The sequence below is a fragment of the Arachis ipaensis genome, chromosome B05 (genome assembly GCF_000816755.2).
Source record: "Arachis ipaensis cultivar K30076 chromosome B05, Araip1.1, whole genome shotgun sequence".
Taxonomy (NCBI): domain Eukaryota; kingdom Viridiplantae; phylum Streptophyta; class Magnoliopsida; order Fabales; family Fabaceae; genus Arachis; species Arachis ipaensis.
This window is the reverse complement of record NC_029789.2, coordinates 138490136-138501261: the sequence shown is the minus strand read 5'-3', so window position 1 is coordinate 138501261 and position 11126 is coordinate 138490136. Positions and strand designations below refer to the sequence as shown.

The 11126-nt window shown below is 40.1% G+C and overlaps 2 protein-coding genes across 3 annotated transcripts in view; both read left to right on the top strand.

The window, feature by feature from the left end:
- Nucleotides 1389-2288, top strand: LOC107641285. Its single transcript, XM_016344781.1, has 2 exons — nt 1389-1461; nt 1594-2288. Exons 1-2 carry the CDS (start codon nt 1389-1391, stop codon nt 2286-2288), a joined length of 768 nt encoding a protein of 255 aa, XP_016200267.1.
- Nucleotides 5508-11126, top strand: part of LOC107644412 (protein phosphatase 2C and cyclic nucleotide-binding/kinase domain-containing protein) — a 6333-nt gene continuing 714 nt past the window's right edge. Inside the window, exons 1-9 of one of the 2 annotated variants that reach the window (XM_016348256.2) lie at nt 5508-7027; nt 8417-8548; nt 8673-8888; nt 9061-9186; nt 9377-9439; nt 9865-9947; nt 10326-10557; nt 10633-10946; nt 11066-11123. In XM_016348256.2, the coding sequence (XP_016203742.1) occupies nt 5969-7027; nt 8417-8548; nt 8673-8888; nt 9061-9186; nt 9377-9439; nt 9865-9947; nt 10326-10557; nt 10633-10946; nt 11066-11123 (2283 nt within the window). In that variant the 5' untranslated portion in view covers nt 5508-5968. Of the gene's footprint in view, nt 7028-8416; nt 8549-8657; nt 8889-9060; nt 9187-9376; nt 9440-9864; nt 9948-10325; nt 10558-10632; nt 10947-11065; nt 11124-11126 lie in introns of both variants that reach the window. The other variant, XM_016348255.2, reaches the window with a different exon arrangement.

The following is an 11126-nucleotide window of genomic DNA, read 5'->3' as shown; positions in this document are numbered from 1 at the left end:
GGGTTTTTTTATATAAACTAAAAAAGTCATTTTTTTAAAAAAAATTAATCAAAATAATTTTTGGAATATATTTTTTTTAGGATTTAGGATGAGTTGCCACACTCCAGCGAACCTCTATAATTTTATAGAGTTCGTCGCACTTGCGAATTTTACTCTGAATTTTTCATAAATAACTAGTTGAAATGAAACTCAAATTCTTAAGCTTTACAACTGACAATAGCAACCATTATCATCGTCTTCAAGGCTACGTTTGTTTACAGAGACAGGACAGTAAGACAGGGACACAGAGATACAAAATTATGTTTGATAGAGGAGACATGGACAGAGACAATGTGTCCAGAGACACTGAATCAGTGTATTTTGTGGCCATCATGACAGAAATGATACGAAGACACTGACAAGGGACACAACTTATTTTTTATTTTTTCTTTCATTATTCTTGTTAATTTTTTATAATTATATTTTTTATTATTATATTTTATCATCAAACAGGATACAAGAACACAAAAATTTGTGTCTCTGTCCTTTACGTCTTGTTTTTAATGTCTTATCTTATTCTGTTTTCAAAAACAAACGCAGCCCAAAAGTACATAGATATACAGGAATAAGCCATATTTAACAATGGTGCTCTCCAACCCTTTACTCTTGAAAAAACTAATTTAATTTAATTTGTGTGAGAAAGAAAGTTAGGGAGTTAAATACTAGATCGACAATAAGCATGGTGTCTTCAACATCATCGACAGTGGAGAGGGAACTCGAGAGGTGGATGAACTAAGACAAAGTGACTGGGATCGTGACGATGGCCGGGTGGTAGGAGAGAGGGGCGGTAATGGTGACGGAGTGGGCGTAATGACGACAACAAAGGATGCTGGGGTTTGTCAGAGCCAAATATGTTTGACAGAGAATGGTGCGGTTACTACCCCAGCTGTGGCTGCGGCAGCAGGACTAGTGGAGACGTCGGACTTGGAGAACTTGGGGGTTGGGGGAGCGCAAGATGGATTGCTTGATGTATAGAGTGATGTTGAGAGTGATGCTGCTTCTGAAACACCTGACACCAAATGGACGAAAGATATGCAAGAAAACAGACAGGTTTGAGATCTCGCTGTGGAATCTGGTGCTGTGTTATACAATGAGGAAGAGGATATAATGGCGATACTCCAGGCACATAATGAGGAAATAGCTATGAGGAAGAAGCAGGCTAAACAGAAAGCAAAAGCAAGAAGAAGTCGTCCGAAAAATACGAAAAAGGTGTGTACAACTGTTTTTAAATGACTTTTGCATCCTGGAATATTCGGAGGTTGGCAGGGATGGGAAAAGTGAGTATGGTCAAGAACTTTAGAAAGAAGTTCAATTTGCATATGTTAGGCTTGATAGAGACTAAAACAAAGATGGTGACTAAATTTGATGTCGTACAACTATGGGGTAATGATGTAGTGGGTTGGGAGTTTGTGGCAGCAGAAGGTGCATCTGGAGACTTGTTGTTGATGTGAGATGCAACAGTGTTTAATGTACGTAACTGTTATATAGGAGGTAGGTGGTTATGCATGGATGGAGTGCTAGTAAAAAATAAATTTCAGTGTGCGTTCTGTTTAGTGTATGGTGAGCATGTTAGGGAGGACAAACTTGTTGTGTGGGAAGAGTTGAGCTTTTTGACAGGCTTATGCCAAGTACCTTTCTGCTTTATGGGGGATTTTAACGAGATTGTTCAGGTGGATGAAAGACAAGGGGCTACTTCTTTGCCAAGGTCCACGGTGGAGTTTAAATCTTGGATTTATGATATGGAGTTAATGGACCTAGGATTAACTGATCGGCGGTTTACATGGTTCAGGGCCCAGTCATGTAGCCGTATGGACAGAGTCTTGGTTAGTTTGGAGTGGCTAGAAGAATTTTCTAAAACAAGTTTACAAGGAGATCCAAGAGGCTTATCCGACCATTGCCCAATGATTATGAATGTCACAAGGTTGGAAGGGGGGCCAAGACCGTTTCGGAGTCTAGACTCGTGGTTTACTCATGATGGATTTTTGCGGATGGTGAAGGAGGAGTGGAGGAGCACAGGGGAGGGTCAATTCATGGATAAGTTGAAGGCTTTGACGGTTCCGTTGGGTAGATGGCATAGAGACCATTTTGGAAATCTGGACATGAGGATTAATAAGTTTGAAGAGAAGATTAAGAAAGTAGATGATATGGTGAGCAATGGAGTATATGATGGAACAATGGAAGCTAGAAGGAAGGCGCTTGTGAGCACTTGCAAGAAATGGTATATCAGAAAGGAAATTCATTGGAAGTAGATGTCACGGTCCAGACATGCTAAGGAGATGGATAAAAATACTAGATACTTTCATAATATCGCCTCGACTCGTCGGAGGAACAATCGGATTGATGCCTTAAGAATCCATGGAAGATTAGTGCGAAATCAATCCCGGATTAAGGTTGCTATACGAGATTTCTATAAGGATTTATACCATCAGGAAACATCACCAAGTATAGGGTTCCGGGAAGGGCTGGTAAGGCGAATAACTGAGGATGAGGCAATAAAGCTGGAATTGATGCCGAGTGCTGAAGAAATAAAGCTTGCAGTGTGGGATTGTGAGTCCACTAAAGCACCAGGAAGTGATGGATATAATATGAACTTTATTAAGAAGTGTTGGGCAGAAGTTGAGAAGGAATTCACGGAAGCGGTTTTAGGGTTCTTCCAATCGGCTGTGCTACCCAAGGGTTCGAACGTCACCTGGGTGGCATTAGCACCGAAATTTGTTGGTGCAACAGAAATCAAAGACCTTCGGCCGATTAGTATGGTGGGTTGTGTGTATAACGTCATCTCTAAAGTGTTAGTTTGGAGGATGCGGAATGTGATGCCAGGATTAGTAGGCGAGACTCAGAGCGCTTTTGTGCAGAGGAGAAAAATTCATGATGGAGCTTTGATAGCTTGTGAAACTGTGCAGTGGTTAAAGTCAAGAAAAAGGAGCTCAGCGATAATAAAACTGGATTTTCAAAAGGCGTATGATAGGGTCAAATGGAGTTTTGTGGATATAGTTCTGCAGAAGATGGGCTTTGGGCATAGGTGGCGCGGGTGGGTTAAGGACTGTGTATGTTTTTTGCGACTATGTCAGTACTTATTAATGGCGCTCCCTCTAAGCCCTTCAAAATGGAAAGGGGCCTACGACAAGGAGATCCTTTATCTCCTTTCTGTTTGTGCTAGTTGTTGATGTTCTTTATAGAATGATCGAGGAGGCAGTGAGGAATGGACGCATCTTTCCACTTTTGGTTGGACGGGATAACATTGAGTTGTCACACTTACAGTTTGCAGATGATACCATACTTTTCTGCCCTCCAGAGGAAGAGACCATAAGGAATTACAAGTGTCTCCTACGCTGCTACGAGTTTATGTCTGGATTGAGTATCAATTTTGAGAAGTCCAGCTTCATTCTGGTTAATTGTGAAAAGCGTTAGGCGCGTAAGATGTGTCTTTTGCTGGGATGTAAGGAGGCCTCCCTCCCTGTCCGGTACCTTGGAATTTCCTTGGGTGCGAATTCGAGGCTAGTTAGGACGTGGAAACCAGTGATTGATAAGGTGGAAGAGAAGCTGAGTCTGTGGCAAGCAAAGACCCTTAATAAAGCAGGTAAGCTAGTCCTCATTAAATCTGTCCTTAATAGCCTGCCTATATACTACCTCAGTTTATACAAGTTGTCAAAGGCGGTAGCGGAGAAGTTGATCTCCTTACAAAGACCGTTCTTGTGGAATAAAGAGGATGGGAGGACCGGGATACCCCTAGTAAGATGGGAGGTAGTGATGGCTCCTAAAAAGACAAGTGGCTTGGGAGTAGGAGATGCAATAATACGGAACACAGCTCTTCTGTTTAAGTAGTGGTGGCGATTTTCGAAAGAGGATTGCTTCTTATGGAAGAAAGTAGTGTGCTCTTGTAATAGCATGAATCCTTCTGAGATGTTGCATGGTCAACCGGTTCCTCCAAGAGGGGATCCATGGAAGGATATTTATCAGCTTCGAATCAGAGAGCCACAAATCAGAGAAAAGATGATCACAGGTTTGTCAATGGATGTAGGGAACGACAGAACAACCCGATTCTGGGAGGATGACTGGCTAACTAGTGGTGTCTTGAAAGATTTGTTTCCTAGACTTTTCTCGGTTTCAAACCTTAAAGGATCTGTTATAGGAGACTGCGGGTTTTGGGATGGGCTTAAGTGGATATGGAGCTTCCAGTGGAGGAGAGAGTTATTTCAATGGGAGCTGGAACTCTTGAACCAACTCCATGAGATCTTATGTTCAGTTAAGCTCACAACTGAGAGGGAGGATATAGTGGTTTGGAAATTTGATAAAACTGGTATTTTCTCCACTAACTCCTTTGTGCAGGTGATGTAGGAAGAAGTACTTCCGGGGAAAATAACGAGCTATAGCTTCACTAGTGCTATATGGAGGAGATTTGTCCCGCCAAGGATTGAACTGTTTTCATGGTTTGTGTTGATTGAAAGGGTGAATACTAAAGAAAGACTATGCAGATTAGGTGTCCTTGACCAGATTGATAATATGTGTACTTTATGTTGCAAGTCTGTTGAATCTGTTTTTCATCTGTTTGTTGGTTGCGAGTTCACTTGACAGGTGTGGTGTGCGTGGCTTTTTGCTCTTGGTAGGGTCTGGACAATACCAGGTACTCTGAAGCACCACTTTGAGAGATGGACGCAGGCTGCACAGCGAAAGAGTGAGAAGAAGAGGTGGTTGGTGGAATTCTTTGCTGTACTATGGGCAATTTGGCTAGAAAAGAATGATAGAGTCTTCAATAATCATGGCTCAGGTGCGGTGGAAATCATCAACAGGTCCTTTATGCTTTCCGACGAATGGATTGGTGGTGCTCCCTTTGGTTGTTGATGGTAATGCCGAAGATGACTAGGGGTTGTTATCACCTTTGGAGTTATTAGTAATGTATTCTTTTCAGTCCTCTGTATTCTGTCTGCTCCACCCTATGGTGTAGAGTGCTTTTTAATTCAAAATAAAAAATAACAATCATTATCATCGTCTCTAAAAATACACATATACATACATGAATAAACTATATTTAACAATGATGTAATAAAAATAGTGTTCTCCAACACAAAAAAAATTTAAAATTTAAAATTCACAAGAGTTACTACAAACGTATTCCACACAAAAAAATAAAATTGAATTTCAGAAATTAAAGTCTCGTTAATTTTTTTAAAAAAAAATAATTTTTTTAATTTATAATAAAAAAATTTTTAAATATAAAATAAAAAATTTTAAATTATAACGTTTAATAGCCAATAAACTATAGCCAATGAGTTATAGCTCAAATGACATAGTTTCCCCATACTCAACTAAAAAATTGCGGGTTCGAATATTCTATCTTTAATAAAAAAAAAAACCAATAAATTATATCTCAAATAATATAATCTTTTCTTCTCATCTAAAAATTTTGGATTTAACTTTAAAAAAAAAAAAAACCCACTAACGTCTAATAATAATAATGCATAGCGAAAGAAACGTGGGGTTGAATGAGGATGAGCGTGAAAAGTGAAAACGTAAAAGGAGTCCACATCATCGTCAACAAAAAGCTGTGTGACTCTGACCGTACCACACATGCACTCATACCTCCCTTTATCTCTCTCTATCTTTGCTACTATGCGCACTACGCACTTCCCTTCTTCTCATTTTCCTTCTCCTTCTCCGTCAACAGCAGCAGCTACCTTATCCCTACATTAACTCCTTAATCTCCTTTCTTAATCACTTTTACCATTCTATTCTCCCCTTTCTCCCCATCTTCACCCTACATTTAATGCAAGCAATTCTGTGGTTCACCTTCAATTCCCGACTCAATCATCACAATAATAACAAAACACACACACACTCACACTCCACCACTGTTTTTTATGTCCATTCCCAGCCGCTTCATGCCACTGTCCCCGCCATCTCAATCTTCTAGAACCTTCCATTCCTCTCCATGGGCTGCATCTACTCTCGTGTTTGCATCGGCGACAACTGCGTCGGAGGTGCCGCCGCCGCCTCCAGCATCAACGGCGACGCAATCGCTCGTCCTCCGCGCGGGACCTCATCCTCCGAGCCAGACGAATCCTCCGCCGCCGCCGCCGCCTCGCCGGACGGCGACTTCCAGGTGCTGAATCAGCTCAGCTTGACGCGGGACCCGGAGGCCGGAATCCGGAGGCTCGCTAGGGTTTCGTCACAGTTCCTTCCACCGGAAGGTTGTAAAGTGGCGAAGGTTCCTGCGTTCAGCTACGAGCTTCGGTACTCGTTCTTGTCACAGAGAGGTTACTATCCTGACGCACTGGACAAGGCGAACCAGGACAGCTTCTGTATCCACACACCGTTTGGTTCGAGTCCGAATGACCATTTCTTCGGTGTCTTCGACGGCCACGGCGAGTTCGGTGCGCAGTGTTCACAGTTTGTCAAGCAGAAGCTCTGTGAGAATCTTCTTCGAAGTGCGAAATTCCAAAACGATGCCGTTGAGGCTTGTCACGGTGCTTTTCTGGCCACGAATTTGCAGCTTCACAATGATGTCTTGGATGACAGCATGAGCGGGACGACGGCGATCACGGTGCTGGTGAGAGGGAGAACTATAATTGTGGCGAATTCAGGCGATTCGAGGGCGGTGATTGGAGAGAGGAGAGGGAAGGATCTTGTGGCCGTTGATTTGTCGTTGGATCAGACTCCGTTTAGGGCTGATGAGCTGGAGAGAGTGAAGATGTGTGGTGCCAGGGTTTTGACACTGGATCAAATTGAGGGTTTGAAGAATCCTGAAGTTCAGTGTTGGGGAAATGAAGAAGGTGATGATGATGGGGACCCACCGAGGTTGTGGGTCCCCAATGGGATGTACCCTGGGACTGCATTCACAAGGAGCATTGGGGATTCAATTGCCGAGACTATTGGTGTTGTTGCTAACCCTGAGATTGTTGTCTTCGAGCTCACCAAGGATCATCCTTTCTTCGTGCTTGCAAGTGATGGTGTCTTTGAATTCATCTCTAGCCAAACGGTAGTTGATATGGTAAAACTTTTCACCTTTTCTCTCTCTGACCTTTTGTTTTTTTATTTTTTGGGGTTTAACTGTAGTGTAACTTTTTGTCTTCCTTTGGGATAAACTTTATTCTGATTCTAGAGAGGAAAAAGAAAAAATGTTGTTGCCCTTTGCTGGTTCTGTTGTTGATATTGGCTTTAGGGGATGTTCTGATAAAGCAAGTTTGGCGGCAAGGAAATTATCATCCTCTTTCAATCGCAATCATGAATGGGTGTAATTGATGTTAGGGACTATGCTTTACTGTATTTGCGAATTAGGAATTTACCAAAAAGTTACTTTTTGAGGAAAAGAATGCACTAGTTGTATAGACCTGCAAGTAAAGGAAGCTATTGGAAAACATGATTGAGTGCAAAACATTCTTGGGGTATGCTCCACCTGAATGCCCCACACTTCAGTCCAGCACAAAGAATGCACTGCCAAAGCACTCTATGAGACCTACCACCACTCTAATATAAGTGAGTGAAGCTTCTGGTCATTGTTAGGACTTAGGAATATTGACTTCAGTGGTAGTTTTACTATAATCGATGACAGGATTTTTAGTATATTTTATTTTACAAAATAGGGGGGAATTCTGGTCATTTCACAATTCAGTATGAACTACTTCTCACTTTAAGCAGGATTGGCATGAGCAGAATATCAAGCAAACTATCCACAAGATGTCCTAAGTTATTGTTTAATGAGTGAGATTGATTTTAAAAGAGATATGATTTTGGGAGGGTCGTGAATCTCCCCTCCCAATAAGTAACAAAGTTATAGTAGTTTGTCTATCAAAACTGGAATTTGTTCTTTATTATGCCACCCTTGGCTTATGATCTACTTGCTTGTAAATTTTGTGTATAGATTCTCCATGACTAAGACTGATTATTGTAATGTGCAAAATTAATTGTGAATTTAATTTCGGGATCCACATTACCAAATTGCACAATGCTTTTTGAAATTGAATGCATATTTAGTGTATTTTTGTCTGGTAATATTTTCCAACTAATAAGGAAATTCACAGATTTATCTATTATGTAATTGTATTTTTTTCCCTCCGTGTCCAACTGTGACAATTTTCTAGGCTATGCCTTTGTTTGGTGAAGCTTGGTCAGCAATTTCTTATGCACAGACTTAGATTAAGGCATCAGTGATCCAACAGCTTATCATTTGGTAGCCCAAATCAAATCATAAGGCAAATCCCAAGGTTTCCCTTATAATGATAGAAATTGATGACCACAATCAACTACTAAACCCTAAGAGCTGTATACACATTTTGATAATGCTTTGCAATTATATTCATACCATATTTCACCTATATTTTGGTTTATCATAGGATCTAAGTCAAATATTTTGTAACTTAATTTGCCATTATGCTTCCAGGTTGCAAAGTTCAAAGATCCGCGTGATGCTTGTGCTGCAATAGTAGCTGAATCTTATCGGCTTTGGCTACAGTATGAAACTCGTACGGATGATATCACAATCATCATTGTGCATATAAATGGGCTAACTGAAGTATGACAGTATTCCTTTTTTCTTGCTTTTCATTTATATTTCCCAACAATATTCATACATTCATTTCCCCATGTTTCTTGTTATTAACTGATTTAGCATCTCTGATCAGCCTGGTGTTGGTCAGGAAAAAACATTTGGCGAATCTTTACGAACTCCAGTGCCTCAAGTTGTAGAGATGACAGGTTCAGAATCTCCCTCTACCCTGGGTTGGAACTCTAGGAACCAACGGGTAAGGCATGACTTGTCAAGGGCACGCCTCCGAGCAATTGAAAATTCCCTGGAGAATGGGCAAGCTTGGGTTGCTCCATCTTCAGCGCATAGGAAGACATGGGAGGAAGAAGTAATCCCCAATCTATTTCTTGTTTTGTTTTGCATTAACTCCTCTATTTTTCACATTTTGTTTGCATTGATAGCAACATTTGTATACAAGCATAAATTCATTGATTTATCTTTTCTCATTTAGTTTGTTTGAATATCTATCATTTATGGTGCTTCTTCATATGCTACAACAGGCACAGATAGAGCGAGCACTGCATGATCATTTTCTCTTCCGAAAACTTACTGCTTCTCAATGTAATGTTCTATTGGATTCCATGGAAAGAGTTGAGGTGCAACCTGGTGATATTATAGTCAAACAGGTCAGTTATCTACTTTATTATTGAAAAATTATTTACCTTTGTTCTTTAACTTTTATGGATTTCTCTGGCGAAAAATGGATTAACACTATTCTTGAATGGAGCTTGCATTCCTATTAGAAACCTCTGTTTATTTTGACTTGGTTTGTATTTTGCAATGGCAAAAATTGTGACAAAAAGTTATACTTTTCAGGGCAGTGAAGGTGACTGTTTTTATGTTGTTGGTAGTGGAGAATTTGAGGTCTTGGCAACTCAGGTTTGTATCTTTGTCATTTGATTGCCGTATCGATTTTATGGATCTCTGTGATGGCTCCACAACTATTCTTTCAAGCAAATATTGAAATTTATTCAAGCCAGAGGCAAGGCAAGGATCATGGCATCTGCAGGCATCCAAAAATTATAATTTTTTTTAAAGCTTTCTTAGCAAGCAATTTTTCATTCATGATAAAGACAACTGACACAAACACTTACAAAAACCACCTTTCTGTTATTTCTAAAACCTAATCCAGAACTCCGGCTCTCTTGGCTTTGCCCCTTGCATAATCCAGATGAAATCACGTTTTCAAGGTCTAGGACCATATCACAAATGTTGCTTCTACAAGCATTTCTAAAACTGGATTACTTTCTTTGTTGTGAACAAGATGTGTTAAAATTTTTGTTCTGTGTTTATAACAATGGCAGGAAGAAAAAGATGGGGAAGTAACCAAGGTTTTACAGCGTTACACATCGGAAAAACTATCATGCTTTGGAGAGCTTGCTCTAATGTGAGTACTATCCATTTTTCCCCTTGTGGTCCACGCTGATTGAAGAAATTTTTTGTGACATGAAAAATATCCAACTATCAGGTCATTCAAGTTTACTCAAGTTTACATATTTGTTGAGGACTATAATCCATTCAGGGACATGAAGTTAACCAAAAGTATTACAATATTCTAGAACATGGCCAATTTATATGATTTTTCCCTCACGGTACTGACTATAGTGCATTTGCATCTGCATTTTTCTTGTTCGTTTTCCTTGGAAATCTTCCAAAGTGATTTTCAACTCTTTTCTTATTTTTTATAGTGACTGCAACTCTGCATTGACACCATAGGTCTCTTACCTAGAAAATTTATATTTTTTCCTGAAACGTGACATTGCAGGTACAATAAACCACTCCAGGCTTCTGTACGTGCTGTAACTAAAGGGACTCTTTGGGCTTTAAAGCGAGAAGATTTTCGAGGCATTCTAATGTCAGAATTCTCGAATTTGTCATCCTTGAAGTTGCTACGATCTGTAGATCTCCTGTCAAGATTGTCAATTTTACAACTGAGTCAGATTTCTGACTCCCTCTCTGAAGTCTTCTACGCAAGTGGGCAGACAATAATTGATCGTGTAAGTACTTTCCCGAATATTTTTATTTAATTATTCTCTAATCTTTTCTTGAATTTCTTTAGTATGCTTTTGCAGAGTGAAGTCCATGGATTGTACATAATCCAGAAGGGACAAGTGAAAATCACTTTTGATGCGGATTTATTGATGAATCCAAATGTTTGCAGCCTCGAGCCTGATTTGGAAAATGTGAATGATAATGCACAGAGCAGAATAGAATTGTCAATAGAGAAGCAAGAGGGAAGCTATTTTGGTGAATGGGCCCTTCTTGGTGAAAAGGTTGGTCCCTTAAGTGCTGTTGCTGTGGGTGACGTTGTATGTGCTATATTAACAAAAGAGAAATTTGAATCTGTTGTTGGCTCCATACAAAAGATTTCTCAGGAGGATCGCAAGTAAGTTTTTTATGCATGCATATAGCAGAAATCAGCATTTTGGTTTTTTGTTTATTTGCCCATTTGTTGCTCTAAAAGATGTAGCTTCATATAACCGGCACTATCACTTTGACCTGTAGGTCAAGACATAATTCCAAAGAGTTGGCTAGAAATTTTGACTTTTCATCCCTAGGAAAAGTC

What these genes read in the sequence shown, in the direction of transcription:
- LOC107641285 (XM_016344781.1), top strand. Translation starts at nt 1,389, where the DNA reads ATGGTGACTAAATTTGATGTCGTACAACTATGGGGTAATGATGTAGTG. An exon ending in GGAGTTTGTGGCAGCAGAAG is followed by an intron (nt 1,462 to 1,593) that starts GTGCATCTGGAG and finishes CGTTCTGTTTAG; the next exon opens with TGTATGGTGAGCATGTTAGG.